The 15,147-nt window shown below is 48.4% G+C and overlaps 4 protein-coding genes across 4 annotated transcripts; all 4 read right to left on the reverse strand.

Moving 5' to 3' along the window:
- Nucleotides 1-266, reverse strand: DEU56DRAFT_689980 (uncharacterized protein; the record flags this gene model as incomplete). Its single annotated transcript, XM_041347104.1, has 1 exon — nucleotides 1-266. A coding segment is annotated over one exon (266 nt), but the record flags the coding sequence as incomplete, so codon positions are not given.
- A 3,118-nt stretch (nucleotides 267-3,384) lies between these two features.
- DEU56DRAFT_874545 (cytochrome P450) lies at nucleotides 3,385-5,857 on the reverse strand. Its single transcript, XM_041355985.1, has 12 exons — nucleotides 5,270-5,857; nucleotides 5,080-5,216; nucleotides 4,896-5,021; nucleotides 4,596-4,845; nucleotides 4,422-4,544; nucleotides 4,266-4,368; nucleotides 4,127-4,213; nucleotides 4,043-4,077; nucleotides 3,941-3,987; nucleotides 3,768-3,890; nucleotides 3,692-3,721; nucleotides 3,385-3,633 (listed from the first exon to the last, which is right to left on the reverse strand). The coding sequence occupies exons 1-12, from the start codon at nucleotides 5,378-5,380 to the stop codon at nucleotides 3,459-3,461; spliced, it is 1,347 nt and encodes a 448-aa protein (XP_041215418.1). The 5' UTR covers nucleotides 5,381-5,857; the 3' UTR covers nucleotides 3,385-3,458.
- A 2,265-nt stretch (nucleotides 5,858-8,122) lies between these two features.
- On the reverse strand, nucleotides 8,123-11,160 carry DEU56DRAFT_34 (uncharacterized protein). Its single transcript, XM_041345749.1, has 2 exons — nucleotides 10,665-11,160; nucleotides 8,123-10,617 (listed from the first exon to the last, which is right to left on the reverse strand). Exons 1-2 carry the CDS (start codon nucleotides 10,992-10,994, stop codon nucleotides 8,458-8,460), a joined length of 2,490 nt encoding a protein of 829 aa, XP_041215419.1. The 5' UTR covers nucleotides 10,995-11,160; the 3' UTR covers nucleotides 8,123-8,457.
- Nucleotides 11,161-13,464: 2,304 nt separating this feature from the next.
- DEU56DRAFT_975215 (uncharacterized protein) lies at nucleotides 13,465-15,136 on the reverse strand (the record flags this gene model as incomplete). Its single annotated transcript, XM_041359577.1, has 7 exons — nucleotides 14,939-15,136; nucleotides 14,582-14,882; nucleotides 14,375-14,526; nucleotides 14,145-14,322; nucleotides 13,744-14,090; nucleotides 13,557-13,688; nucleotides 13,465-13,506 (listed from the first exon to the last, which is right to left on the reverse strand). Exons 2-7 carry the CDS (start codon nucleotides 14,640-14,642, stop codon nucleotides 13,465-13,467), a joined length of 912 nt encoding a protein of 303 aa, XP_041215420.1. The 5' UTR covers nucleotides 14,643-14,882; nucleotides 14,939-15,136.
- Between the last annotated feature and the right edge of the window lie 11 nt (nucleotides 15,137-15,147).

Genomic DNA, 15,147 nt, shown 5'->3' on the forward strand with positions numbered 1-15,147 from the left:
TTAATCCAATTTGCGGACTCTACTGCGCCCATTGACATACTATTTTCCACTTCGATTGTGCGTAGCCAGTCTGGTTCGTCCAGGTTGGCGGTGATGGGTAGAAAGGGTACTATAACTGAGAAGCGTCTTTCTTTGATGGTCGCTGGTATACCAATGGCATCGATAATTCTGAGTCTGTTGACCGGGTTTCTGATCCATTTTGCTGCCTCCGTGGTGGTTAGTTCGATGATGAGTCCTCCGTTGCGTAAACGAGTCGTGGCTTTGATCTGGATGTCTGGTGTGTCTTCTGTTTCGGTTGCTGTGATGGCCTTCTTAATTTCGGATGCTATTTCTGCTGATGTTATCTCGGGTGCGAATAATACTTTGCCTGGGGTCGGGTCGAATAGGATTTGTTTGTCCCTCGTTGCTGCTCTAGCGATTGCTGCTGAGACTGTTCCTGGGGTCTGAGTGCTTTGTTGAACTATTGCGCTGTATGTTTTCGGGAGTTCTGCTTGAGGGCTGGATGTCCGGTCCGCGTTGCTGATGAGATCCTGGGAAATCTGTTTGATGCTTGATTGCGTGGCGCTGATAGACGGGGTCAGTGATTCTATTGCTTTTTTAACATCGGTTATACTGTTCATAACCGCGTCGGCTGTCTGTTCGGCACGAGTGGCTGCTGCCATTGCCGATGGGTTTTCATTGGCATGTTTTGAGTTTACTTCAAGGGCGTTGTTGAGTTTCGCTAAATCGTCGATGTTTGATTTGAGAGACTCTGAGGCAGTGAGGATCGTGGCAATTTGAGGTGAGATAGCTGCGATGACGTGGGTTGACAAGGATGTTGTGAGGTCTGCGATGATTTGAGTCGATATTAAGGTTGAGAACGATTCGCTGATTTGATGGGTGGGTGATTCTGTTGGTGCTCCGCTGAGAAGAACATCTTCTAGTAAGATTGCTACCGCTCGTAGTCCTTCGATCACGATGCGTGGTATACCTGTATATTGAGTGATGTGCAGAATGGTAAGAATTAGACTCTCGTTTGATATGGGTTCGCCGGATTGGCAAAATGGGGACTTCTCTAGGAATATGATACTGCTTTCTTTATCTTTTACATCGTATTCTTGATGCAAGATTTCATCTTTCGGTATTAAAAGGGATACCGTGTTTCGATGAGAAGCTCTGGTTCTATTGGTGGGAGTGGGGGCTCGGCTGGTTAAGTTTCCTCCCGTTTGCGTTGGTCGCGCTCTCCCTGAGGCCATTTCGTTGCTAGCAACTATAATGCAGACCTTCTAGGTTGGTCTGTCTGGTATTTGAAATGAGAAGCTTTGACGTCTGGGACGTCTAGAGCGCTGGTGAGCGCAGTGCTGGGAGCCGAAGTTTTCCGGGGTCCTAGCTGGGTGCCACTTGGTAACGGACCAAGAAGCACGAGGAAGCTTACGGTGCGTGGCACTCAGTGTGGATAGGTGGCTACCGCATGTTTGTGCAGAAGAACGAACATGCGTAAAATTTGGATTCAAGTTGGAACGCGTCGACCGGGCCGAGTAGAATCCAAGAATCGGGTTATGTAATATACTACCTCCGAGTTCGACTGTCACGCGTCACGGTTTATACGTTTAACTTTAAGTACTTTCACCAATACCACAGGTCCCGACAATGCAGAGGTAACAATCGCATGCTCTGGCTGCAATTAAAAACCACGGCTTCCAACTGCCTCGCCACATTCCAAAGGGGTTTCAAGACAACGCTTGGGCTGTCTTAATCATCGGCACGCGTGGTAGGCTGGTCTGTTTTTTTGGCGCATTTGTCAGTTCACAAAGTATACACTTTCAATCGCGGTCACAAGGATCAAAAAACCCACAAGCCAGTATAGACAAAGCAATGAATTCACATGTCGTGAAATAAATCCTAGACTTCTCAAATTTTCAATGCTCGTGCTACCTGAAGGAGAAAACCTATGAACCCAGTCTTGGTTTACAGCAAGACCAGTTCCATGATTTACGACGTTGAACAGGTCCTTTTTGATTCATAACGCAAGTTGCTGAAACGGTCACCGCCGTCGTCCTGGATGGTTGGTGCGTTAATTTCGCCTCATCGTTGGACGACCTCGAGCCTGGGCAGGGACGCGTAGGTTGATTGAAATGGCATTGATTTTGCCACACAGATATCCGCCGCGCTTTATTTTATCGACCTCTGTTGGGATATTCCAAAGTTCGTCTTAAACACATGCTTTGCAATACATCTTGATTCATGACTTATGTCAAATATTGACACATGCAAGCCATTGCAAGACATGCCTGTTAAAGACCCCCGCGCCGCGGCTGTCATGGGTTGTCAGGAATCCAAATGGGTCACGGAACAGGTGCACAGAGCTGAAGCGGGAACTCCATCTTATTCTGTGAGGATCCGCCAGATAACTGGAAATGTTGATGGGGCATGGAGCAGGAGTGGTCTCCTGCGACTCCCACGTCTAGCCAAGCTATTGGCTGCTTGCTTATTGCAAATAGGGTATGCCCCTATATTACTAGTGTTTGTATTGATTTCGCTCACACCGTCTGCGGGAGGTCATGAGGTGCCTCCGCAACTCACAGCTAGGGTACCTGGGTAATGATAGAATTGATGAACCAATCGTGCACTTGATTCGGACGCAGCCGATCCCATTCACGGTCATCCTCTAATTCGCGCAGAAGATGCTATATTTGCCTGCTTTTTTACAAAGAGAGTGGCTGAGACTGCTGGAGTGTGTGCGGTGATAACTGCGTTGCCCGAGTCGCATCGACGTGTCCCCGCTGTTCGGATATTGCCACATTTCCGACCGCATATGACATCAAAATACCACGTATGAAGCTGTTGGCATGCTGTGCGTTGCGACAGAGCGCTCGAAGAATGAGTGTAAGCACGCTGGCTTACCTGAGTTCCCATACTATATACTGTCGCTGACACTAGTATTCTACCATTTGGTGTAACGGTTATGCGCGGGCGGCAGTCTGACCCACTTACAACGAAGTTTCATGCATGGTCTCATTAGCACCTTGTGTGATTCGACTAACTCATTGCAGAGCAAGATGTCATTGATACTAATTGTCTTGCAAGTTGTAGGGTTGTACCTCTGAAAAAATAGGGATACATCTCTTATCTGTCTGACAGATCTGAAATGCCAGCGGATGGTTAACTTTTAGGGTGATCATGAAACCAACCCAAATCAGTGGCTAGTTGATGTGACTACTGTATAGCCAGGGACGCTATCTACGCAGCCGTTAATCAAGAAATCCATTATCCCACACACGCTTGCACTCGAGGGAATGATCGGCGGGCTTTGCTTTTTGCAATAGCACTTACGGCATATTCCACAAAGCTGTCCGACCATGTAAAGGCACAGTTGCAACGTCATGTTGTTCTAGATAACTACATGGCACATACCAGAAAAGGTGATAGGAATGAATAGCAAGATAACAGACTTGACAGTTCACATGAACACACTCCGTCTAAGAGAAGATGTGTTTCAATGCTGCTTCATCCATGCGGGGCTTGAAGATGAGGTCGAAAGGCTTTTGGTGTGATACTATGCCAGGGGTAAAGGCAGTATCGTCAATGGGATTACTTGGGTCTTCTTCCAGTGTGAAGGACCAGAACACGATAGCGACAGCGATATACACTGATCTGAAAAATGGCGGATGCATTGAGACAAAGTACTTATCAACTCACGCTGTCGACTCACCGCTTAGCAACATGCAACCCCGGACATGCACTAAGATATCTTCAGCAAAACCCAGTGAACAAAGACCGGTATTTACCGTCTTCCAAAACCAAAAGAGAACAGATTCATGGTCTCTGTGAATTCTCCGTCTGCTCCAATCCATCGTTGGGGATTGAATACTTCGGGATCGTGGAAGACGGAGGGGTCACGCCCGATGCTCCTGAAGAACGAAGTAAGAAATTGTAAAAATAATCCCTACTAGGCACCAACCAATGATTCCCGAAGACAGTGGCACCGGCAGGGATGCACATGCCGTTCTGTGATGACGATGAACTCAGATTTGACCTATAATCTGTGATTTGTGCAACATACCCAAATGATATCTTTCGTTGCGCGGTGGGGGATTCCTGAAACGCATGTCAACCGAATGGCCTTGAATGTACATTATTAGCTCACCTAAGGGGTTGATAGGCCTCCATCGAAATGTTTCCAAAATGAAGGCTTGAAGCTGAACAAGCTGCGGCAAGTCCTCGAACGTGGGAGCTGCGGCACAAGGTAAGCCGGATTTGAACCAAGGTGGGTTTAACCTTCATACTAGTCTCTCGGCCAATGATGGCTTCTAGCTCCTCGTGTACACGAGCCTGTGCGTGTGGAAAACGCGCAGCAGCCATTAAGACCGACGAAATCGCGACAGCAGTCTAAGACTCCACAAGTTGGGTTGCATTGATGTTTATCGGTTTCTTTTGCTTACCGTATCGGAACCTGCTCCGACAAGGGCCCCGGAGAGATATGCAATCTCCGCGCCAGACAGCTTATTATCGTTGACGTGTTGAAGGAGATCCTTTGCAACTGAATGAGGGGCACTGTAGCCTTCCTGGTATAGGTCATGACGAAATTGACGCAATGACAGAAAAAGAGTCCATACCACTTGATTTTTAGCCCGATTTAGCTGCGCGAAAAACATGTCGTATTCTTCCTGGCTCCACTGTTTCAATTTTCGTCCATAGCCAGGGATATATTTGAGGATGGGGTATTCATCAACGAGGAATGCACCTGGCATCATCGTGCTCTGAACCTTTGGGATCATCTTTTGCAGCTGCAGTAGATACGAGTCATCAAGTAATGTAGGGGATGTCTTTCCATAGATGACGTGCAAAATTACAGATGATACAAAACTATGCGCGGATGTCACCAACCGAAGTGTGAGAATAGAGGATGGACAAACCGTTTGATATGCCTCTGGTGCAATTTGGGCTCGTGCAGTATGTCCAAAATAATGTCACGTGCATGCGCGAACTGTACTGGCTCGTAAGTCTGAGCAGACTTCACTTGGAGGTGCGTATGCGAAGCCCTGACGTGATCGGGATTGTGAGACAGTCGGTTTATAAATCAGTAAGTGTGTCACCTACTTGCGAAATCTGCGGAGCCTGTCCCCAGAGCGAAGTAGGATGAATCGCATTCCTCTCCCAAGAATGTCACCACCAGCGATTGAACGAGGACGATCTGCGAGGAATGCACCTTGCTTCTCCATGATATCAATCGCTTCCTGTCAGAGACGTCAGTGCCACAATGTGAATATCGTACAAAATAGAGTCAAACCTGGCAGCGTCCCACGATGACTAGTACATTTTTTCCATCCTTGAGAGAGATGACTGGTCCGTATTCGTTTATCCACTGAGCAATCTTCCTGGGCGGACTGTTGTTGTACATTAGTACATAAAATTATCGCATAACCACGACATACTAATGCCCAAGAGGGGGCTCTGATGGACCAGGAGGTAGGGGTAGTAGAAGGGAGTTAGATGTGCGAGCACGGTAGGAGTAGACAGCAACACCTAATAGACTGAAGATGGCTGCCCCAGTCTGCCAGTGCCACGCGGGGAATATCTCAACCATGGGGGACATGGGCAAAAGGGGCTTTAAGGTGCCTTTTTCGAGAACCTCCACCTGGCTTTTGTAGACAAGATATGTTCATGTCACGCCTGGCAACCTGGAAGGAAGATTCAGTATCGGTTTGACCGTCACCTACCATATGAAAGGACACAACGGTTGGTTCCGCGGGAGCAATTCCCATCACTCCCCACCTGAATACACCTGCGCTATCACACAGCTCGCTGTCAGTGTGCTGGCAGTCAGCCAGCCGTCTGCGTGCCGTGCGCTTATCTCCATGACTAGACACCTGATCAGCACACTACTCTTGCAATGTAGAAATACACATTACTCCGGCTGTGTTACTTGCGTGCTGCTGACTCATAACAAGAAGGAACAGTATGGTCTGTCTATAGGAGACGTAGCTGCTGCTGGTCTCTGCTCGCTCATTTCCTCCCATGCCGCTTGAGACAGTACACCGCCGCTAGGTTGGAAATGGTTTTATGAGTGCCGCCCCACATCGGCAATTGTACTCTCCAACCCATCGCAAAGGACGAAGGCGAGCGGACGGATTGCTCGTCAATGTATTACGTATGAGTGAAACGAAGAATCTCACTCATCTGACACATGATTTTGATCAGGTATGTAAGTATGGCCGAGATGGCGCGGGTTCTCGCAGCCATGTATGACATCAGACGTCGCGAGTTGATTCGCCTATTTGCTGTTCTGCGCATGTCGTCCACACCTGAATACTCGGAATTCTCAAAATTCCCCATTAGGACTTCAGCTTTCATTGAGGTCAACACTTGCGGGGCCCCTTCATAATTCATTTTTACGGTCATATCTATAACGAAGCGTCAACAACCCAAATAGCGGAAAGCCATCAAATGATTCATTCCGGATGTAATGAAGTGATGGAATAGCTGAATAAGACTGGTCATATGGGTTGTAGTGACCAGTTTGTGCTCACTAACGCAAGTAAACCAATTTCACGAGCGTATGATAGGAAGACACACAGCAGATTTTCTTTCTTTGTCGGTAACCTTGATCACCGAGTGCAAGCGTGTAATAGCTTTGACAGTGTTCGCCTACGCTGTTTACTCTTCTGCGGTCATATTTGGGATCAGCAGATTACAAAACGAGGTGTTGTCGGAGATATAATGCGGCTTCCTAGGACGTGTCTTGTTAGCTGATAGTGCGAGATAAGTTGATACTTACGACTTCTGAATCTATATCCCTCAATGACGAGCTGTGAGGCGTTGCTAAGGGTCCAGGCCTCCGTACTGCCCTTGAGCGTTGAGCGGGTTAGAGAACCCACCTCATCATGTTGAAACGTCATCACGTTTTTCATATATGCCAGTCCAGATGATCCCATCTGTAGCAAGGCCTACAAGCATTTTTTTGAGTGACCGGTGGAGTCCATCACTCGCTCAAGAAGCACCAAGCTGTAATGAGCATTAACGCCATCAGAACTCAACGAAAAAGGGATGGAGCATCACCGGTCAGTAGAACCTTTCAGAAATAGTGGCATATTGGCGACTCCAACATACAATCATCACTAAACGGTGGGCCGACTCGATTGCAGGCAGCAGCCATAATATCTGAAGCATCGGGTAATTCCGTATTGCGGTACCTTTGACGCACTGCGCCGCATCTCTCGTCACCCTGCCAAACGAAAAACGGTGCACACTGGAGTCCCATGGAGACAATCGATCCGTTCTTCGGGGGACACATACCGTGACACCAGGGAAAAGTGCACTGGCACGATGCATGCTTCCTGCTGTGTTCTGTATCTGTATCCAACGGTCAGCAACGCGCGATTGATTTACGAATTTCCATGACAGTCAGTAAATCACCGCAAGATAGTCCAGAATCAACGATCTTTGATTAACCGCCCTCTTTTAAAGATAGGTGCAGAGCCAAAATTGCCATTGAGCATCGCCTACTAACAATCAGTGTCAGTGCCATCAATACCATTGAGACGTATCATTGGATTTACTCCTGGAGCTACGGTTCGTCTGGGCCGGAGGAAATGTATGGCAGTGACAGCTAGCATTTCGAACGGTGCATATTTAATGTTTGAAGTTTTGGCAGTAGGTTGAAGTTAAACCGGACTTGGCTTAGTAATATTATACCCACAGCTTACCCAGTCGGATTCCAGCCTTTTCGTCAAGATCATCGGAGATGTGTCCTCAGACTCCTCACTGCAGCTGTACTTATCATATGATTTGATGCCTCATTTGTTATAGATTGGTTCAAGATCTACGCGGCGCGCGGGGTGAGCATTTGTCTTTTTTCAAATCCTTGAAACGCATTGCCGCTTGACGCCACGATGAAACGTACCAGGGATATAAGTAAGTTCATCTGCTTGTATGCTTTCAAGCTAACCGATGACTTCTAGCCAAGGGAATCAAATATTGGCGTCGTTTGATGCTCACCTTGTGCAATAAGGTCGAATAGCCCATATCAAGCAGCTAAGCCCGGTTCACCGCGGTGGACCGTGGCAAACTAATCTCCTCTCAATCAGCCATTACCAGGCAGACAAGATCAGCGGAAACTGAGTGGAGAGTAACGCCCGTCCTGCGGTTTCATATATAAGGGACATACTACGTCTTTAAATAGGCATCTAATGTAAGTTAGGCTAAGTACCTCTTCCGAATCTTTTGACAGCACAGCGTTCGCGAATACTATACAGTAGATACAACAGCCTGAGATATATCACCAAGACCAAGACATGCGTAGCAGATACAGAAATATAGGGGTTTAGATGTGGTTGGGAACCTTAAGGCCGGGATCCTATTGGGGCGGGCGTTCATGGTTCGGAAACTTGGCGGAGATATTAGCGGTGGAGAGGTACTTTTGGAGGGATACACGCGAGGAAGTCGACGAGAAATCAATTGGAACGTTCCATGAAACAATCACATGACAATTATACTGGTGCGAGCACTGTAAAAAAGGGTGTCCACAGTACAAGTCGTCGCGGTGCTATCCTCGCTCGGGGAGCGTATCCGCTCCTCGTGGCTCCTTCGGGAAAAACCAACGTTACTCCTCCGGGGAGCACCAGTGTCGCAGCTCCGGCGGATCCATGATGCTTCCGAGTTAAACATAGAGACAGGTCTTGTGTCCCCCATTTGGGGTTCGTCCATGGTGTCGAGCCCAAACCACCCGCAAGCATCCCAACCAGAACCTCGCTTCCCACACCCTCCATCAAGATCAAGGCCACCACCGTGAGGACCAAGACTCGCGGGAGAATCTGGCCGGGGGAAGGGCGCGAAGAGGGCGGGTAGAGGTAATGTTGAAGTGTCATCCTCGGGCTCGGGTGTGGCACTTGGCGTAGGAAGCTGTGCAGTTACGGAAATTTGTTCTTCTGCGCTGTCCTTGAGTTGCAGACCATCGCTCGCCACCCCTTCCCCATTCATTGCGCGAATCTGACGATCTGCACCGAGGGAAAGGGTCCAGTCATCCCCTTGTGCTACTTGCAGGGCTTCATCGGCTTCATGAAGGGCACCGTCCTCTGAAGGAGGGGTTGGCACACATATGCCCCCTGGTATGTCGATGCAGAAAGGCAGCGACAGTGTCCAGTCTGCACATGCAGGTGTGATAGACGTAGCCTTCGATGTGGCTCCACTTCGCAGTAGCGGAGCGGATCTTCTCCGCTCCCGCGGGACTGCGAGAAACGGCATTGTGGCAGCAGCACTCGACTTCCTCCTTGGTTTCTTTGGCGGACTCTCAGTATCGGGATTTGCCTCAGCATGGATCTGCACGCGTTTCGGAGGTGAATCGGTGCAGCTAATCGTCCCCTTTGAGCGCCGAGTGCCTAGTACCAGTATGCTCTTCGTGCGCCGCACTTGAGCTTCCAAGTCACTGGCAGCCTCCAATATCCCAATACTTGCACGCTTGCCTAGGGAAGAGGAAGTGGCATTGGACATGCCGTTCTTCTGGTTCTTGGTGGGGGAGCACGGGGAAAGTTCTTTCTTTCTCCCTTCTTTCGAAGGGGAGGAAGGCGGACTGGGTAGACTTGACGGAAGTGGGACCACGATGCGTCCTGTAGCACCCCAGCTCAAACGAGAAGGGAGTCGCAGACTTCCAGGAGAAGGGGGAATTGCGGCTGTGCCCGAAGGCGAGCCAGTACGCACGGGGGTGCGAGCACGTTTTGAGGGAGTCGGGTTGACTGTTGGTAGAGGGACTGGTGCGTTCGGGGGCGTGAGGACATCGGGATCTTGCGCCATTAAAATAGGTAGGGGAGGAAGGGGGCTACTGGGTGGAGGTCCCGGTAATGGCGGGGTCATCACGGAACGGGATCCAGCCCGTGCAGAAGACCAGGGAAAAGATGATGTTGTTGAAGTTGCCGATTTCATGCTAGAGGCAGACGACGCAAGTGCGCTAGATGAGACCGAAGGAACGTAGGATGAAGGCTGACATGATGCGGTCATGGATGTAGGAGATGAGAGGGAGCACGCGGAGACGGAACCTTCAGTATCAGAGGGCACATGGGGTGATACTCCGATCGCTGGTTGAAGACAGAGGGATGCAATCTCTTGAGGAAGAATCAATGTCAATGCTGAGGGCCGTCGTCGTGTTTTGGCCTGGACGGTACTGTCACTACGTCTGCGCGATGAAATGGTAAATTCAGTCGCTCGAGGTGTGATGTCATCATCGATAGATTCGACGTCCTTGCATTCGGTTATGGAGGTGCCAGACCTCCTTTCCATGCCAACCGCACCCGTCATTGCTCCGTTAGGGACGATACTCGATGATGATTTATTACCAAACAGGAGCTGCAGCGGCGAACGCGGTGCGGGTGGAAAGTGGGTCATTTGCATCGGAGAAAGCCGAGAACGGGATATCGCAACTGGAGATGGCGAAGGAGATCTCCTCGTACTGAGGGTCTCATTCCCTGTTTCCGTACATGCGATTTCTTCCGCGAGGCATTTGGAGAAACGCTCGGACGTAGGTATCACTGAACCAAGGCTAGAGGTCGAAGACATGCTAGTCAAGGTTCTCGAAGGTGATACAACGGCAGAAGTGACAGATGACGAGCGAGAGCGATTCGATGAGACGCCTGCGAAACCTTCCACCTGCATGACATGAATATGAGTGCTAGACTGCAGAATTACATACGCACCATATGACCTTCAGGTCTGCGAGACCTATGAGGCGATAAACGCGATAAACTCCAAGTAAAAGCCATCTTGCGAGGGCTCGGTGTGACAGGCTCGTGTACTTGTTTCGTGGGTGAACGTGGAATGAGAGGTAGATGTGTTGACGAGCGAGAGAACAAGCGGTGGAATGGGGATGATTTTGATTTTTCGGGGGTGGAAGGGAGTGGGTCGTGATGAAGGATAGTCTCGGGAACGTTAACGTTGGATTCGAATCTTTCTATGTCAAGCGACTCGCTGAGAATATGATTCAACTCATTTATAGATAGAGTTGGAGGTCTGCGGGTATAGAACATTCCACGGAAAGAGCGACTGAGTGAGTGAAAAGAGTTGGACAGGACAATGAAAGAGACGCGGTCGACAGTCAGTTAACGGGGTTGGGCGGATAAAGCCTCGCAAAACGTTAGCCAGGGTTGTAGGAGCCTTACCCGTTCTAGAAGTAATAGTCGTAATTTACAGATGAAACTTCTCGTCGGAAATCGGTTGACTTCATGATGGGCGTCTATTTTATCATGTACTTAAACGGGCCCGACGGTCATCACCACGACCTCTTCGTAGGAAGCTCAGTGCTTTGAGTATTAGATAGTTGAACACACCGTGGGCGACGTTTATGAACAGGCAAGCAACGATGTTCGTTTGTCGACGCGGCTGAATTAATCGACTCGCGTACCGAACAGTTGTCAACCTAAAAACACGCGGCGGAATGGACGTAATAATCCAGCACAGTCCAGCCCCGCACTCGGTGCACAATAAGCACCTTCTGATCAAGACCCCGGTACCGACTATTTATCATTAGGACCACCTCCCACTCGAGCCTTTGAACCAGCCTCAGCGCTGCCAGTACTTGCATCGATCCTAGCACTCTGGTAAGAGGCAGTTTAAAAAATGACCAGGACCCTTGAAAATTTCAGCGTACGTACAATTCTCGTGAGCTAAGACTTATGTCGAACTTTGTAGGTACCTCTGATTTCGTCACTAAATCATCGTCCTTGGAGTCACCTTTGTCAAAGATTACGATCAAGTTGGACCGAACTGCCAGAACCTTTCTAGCAACTTTCCAGAGTAGGTTGTTCATATTCCAATTTTCCAATGCGACTAGTAGCCAATATCTCAATTGAATTTTGACAGATTGTATTAGGACATTTGTTTGTCGGCCTTAAGCTTTCTTGGCGTTATTCGATTCCGAATTTCCAGGACAATAGTGTTCAAAGGCTCGGCGTGTTTACACATGTCTGCACTCGTATCATACGGTTAGCTATGCGGGAGCCCAGATCGTTTCAAGGCCGACTGTCCAGACTCTCAATGGCGTGTCATCTGGTGCTTTCAGACTTTGTCCACTATACCGCACACTCGGTCTCGACTATGGTCTTCAATGGTAAGCGTACAGCTCGATCGCCACTGATGAGATGTCTCAATTGCACTATTGAATGTTCTTCTCTTTCCGTAGGCGCTCGTGACGTGTCCCTGTAACAAATGTGTCTCCATGATCTTCCTACGGTAATGACACGCAATTCTTGCACCGAGCCTCGTGGTGCTTAACTATTATTGGCCTTAGAACCTTTGCGGCAGTGTTTCCAGACTTTGGATGCCCTGACGAACAAGGCTAGGAGCGTTTTTGGAAATTTCACCGTCTTGGTCACTTACTGATCATAATTCAATCGGTTTCACACCATTGCCAAGTATGTCTATATGGCGAGCAACTTGATCATCTACTATAATGGTCCTAGGTCCTTCTACATGTTTCGAATACTTATTTTTGTCTTCAAGGCGTTGGTCCAAGATGACCCGTTGACCATTGTTCCGCGCCAACTATGCCGTTGAGGGCGAATCAAAGGGGCGATTGTTTACTCACGTGTCAACTGAACGCAAACCTGTGGAACCTTCTTGTGGGACCAAAATTCTAGGTGAGTTATGAATCGGGTAGAGCGACAATAAGAGGGATCAGATGGATCAGATGCACCCTGACGGATGGAAGGTGAGCTTTACCGTCTAAAGAGAAGACTGATCATGATTTGTCAAAGCCCCCAAGAGCAGTAAACAGAGGGAGAACAATCACATAGAACTTCTTCTCCCAGACATGCCAGCAATCGATAGATCAGGAGTGAGTCTCCAATGGGGTACAGAACTCATTTACTCCTATGAGCGCATGAGTTTGTTTGCGAATTCAGAAAACGGAACATGTTCCTGTGCCAATGTGAGTTTCCATTTCATCACAAATGTTATTTTTCACGAGTGTAAGATAGAATTGGTTGAACACCAACGCAAAGTTAGTCGTCGATACTATAAACAGGATGCAGTTTGCAATCCAAATGATTCTATTGGTCATGCGATAGCGTTTGATGAGATTTACGACAGACGATAAATAGCACGCAGTAGACTTCTATAATGTTAGTGATCACTGTGATCCAGGGAGCAGGGAACCGCACACTGTATAAAAATCCCTCGCACACAACGCCCACAGCTACAGACGCGTCTACCGAGACACCCATCAGCAGAATCGCACAGCGGAACGAGAAGAAGACGGGAGATGCAGGAAATGTAAGACCTGCTACGGCTGAAATAGATCTCTATCTAGCAGAAGCACTGACGTGATTGAGCTAATTGGCAGTGCAAACATTCACGAGTGATTGAGGCGCGGCCAGAATAGGGTTGGCGAATAAAGTTCGTACGAGCATGTAACATATTTAGGGTCACTTACTTCCTATGTCCAAATGGCAAGCAACTTGATGCCTCATATATATATATGTCTCCAGATGATCAAAGGATTCAACTTGAAGGATGACCCGATGACCACTGTTCCGCATCCAGCTGCGCAGTTGATGGTGAATTAAAGACCGATCATCTCTCCATGTGCCAACTGAGCGCATCCCTGTGGTTTCTTGTGGTTGGGACCGAAATTCCACGCGAGTGCTCGTCATCACTGCCGGCATAGTCTGCTCAGACGAGATTCCCAGGCCAACACGAATTATAATCAAGGTGGACGCAATGCCCTGACGCACATGTGTAAATTTAGCTGAATCGCGAACCCAATATTGGAGGACTTACATAGATCTGTGTCCCAGCTAGACTTAACACTGCCTCTGCAGGATTTCGAATAGCTACGAGAATGACAAAAATGAGCTGCGTGACCAAGTACATAGCACCACTCTCGATGACTAGCATCATCGGCCGCCCACCAGCCGCGATTTTCAAAGTCACTGGCTTTCCATTTTCGTCGACGATAGGAATGCGAGAGATGTACCAAAGGCGACCAGCGATGAGCCCAGTGACCATGATGTTCGTGCAAAGAGGCAATGCGTATCCGGCAATGGTCAATGGTACAATCTGAGTTGGGGGAACTGGTGATGTCGGGTTGATCGACAATAAGAGGGATGGGATGGGCAAGATGCACCCTGACACATGAAAGGTGAGCGTTTCTGTCTAAAGAGAAAAATGATTATAATTACCAAAGCCCCCAAGAGCAGTGAGCAGGGGGAGAACAATCACATAGAACTGCTTCCCCCATATAAGCCAGCATCGATAGATCAGGAGCGAGTCTCCAATGAAGTCGACCACAGAAATCATCAAATTTGCTCCTAATAGTGCAGGAGTTTCGTTTGCGAACTCTGAAAACGGAGCATATTCCTGTGGCAATGTGAATATGCATTGCATCATAAACCTGTTACATATTCCTCACGAGTGCAAGATAAAAGTGGTTGAACATCAACGCAAAGTGAGCCGTAGATGTCATAAATAGGAGGCAGTTTGCAACCCAAATTACTCGGTTGGACACTTGGTCGCGTTTGATGAGAATTACAACAGAGGTAATAAATAGGACGCAGTAAACTCCTGCACAGTGATGTCAGTAGTAGCCCAGGTTCAGAGAAAGAGAAACGTCGCGCACCGTACAACATCGCCTCGCACACGAGACCTACAGCTTGAGTCACATTTATTGAGACAGCCATCAGCAGCAGGGAGGTAGACGCTAGAAGGTGAAGGAGATGGTTTTCCGCGTGCTTTACTTGACAAATGCATTAAGCGGCCACAATTGACTCAGAAGGAGCACTGTTAGCGACGGTCCGTGCGCGCGACTGCCTGGCTAATCATTAATCAGATCCTCCCCAAGTCTTGCCACGGGTGATGGGGCCTTTCGAAGCCTTTCCCTGTGATTAGTAGGTCTAGGGCATAAATGGGCTCGCGACCTTCTTAAGTTATATAAGTAACACGAGTACAACGCCGCAAGCTTATCTATAGCGCTCACCGGCAAATAACCGATACGTGCATTGTGACTACTCATTGAGTCATGATACAAGTTGCCAGCTCATAAATTATGAGTGAGAGAGGAAAGACCTGTGGGTTATAGGTGAGCTATCGTGTTATGCGAGTATGTACCAGTAGTGGCAGATCCTGTTTTTCTAATTTGTAAAGTACCTTTAAGTGCAATGATGGAGAAGTAAGTGTGTTGAATGC

Source organism: Suillus clintonianus (genome assembly GCF_016758775.1).
Source record: "Suillus clintonianus strain FC179 chromosome Unknown DEU56scaffold_1, whole genome shotgun sequence".
Lineage (NCBI taxonomy): Eukaryota > Fungi > Basidiomycota > Agaricomycetes > Boletales > Suillaceae > Suillus > Suillus clintonianus.

Coding starts and splice junctions, on each gene's coding strand:
- DEU56DRAFT_874545 (XM_041355985.1), bottom strand. CDS start 5,380: ATGTACAACAACAGTCCGCCCAGGAAGATTGCTCAGTGGATAAACGAA. Junction 4,545..4,595: donor ATCGGGCTAAAAATCAAGTG/GTATGGACTCTT, acceptor GACCTATACCAG/GAAGGCTACAGTGCCCCTCA. Junction 3,891..3,940: donor ACTGTCTTCGGGAATCATTG/GTTGGTGCCTAG, acceptor TTCGTTCTTCAG/GAGCATCGGGCGTGACCCCT.
- DEU56DRAFT_34 (XM_041345749.1), bottom strand. CDS start 10,994: ATGTTCTATACCCGCAGACCTCCAACTCTATCTATAAATGAGTTGAAT. Junction 10,618..10,664: donor GCAGACCTGAAGGTCATATG/GTGCGTATGTAA, acceptor CATGTCATGCAG/GTGGAAGGTTTCGCAGGCGT.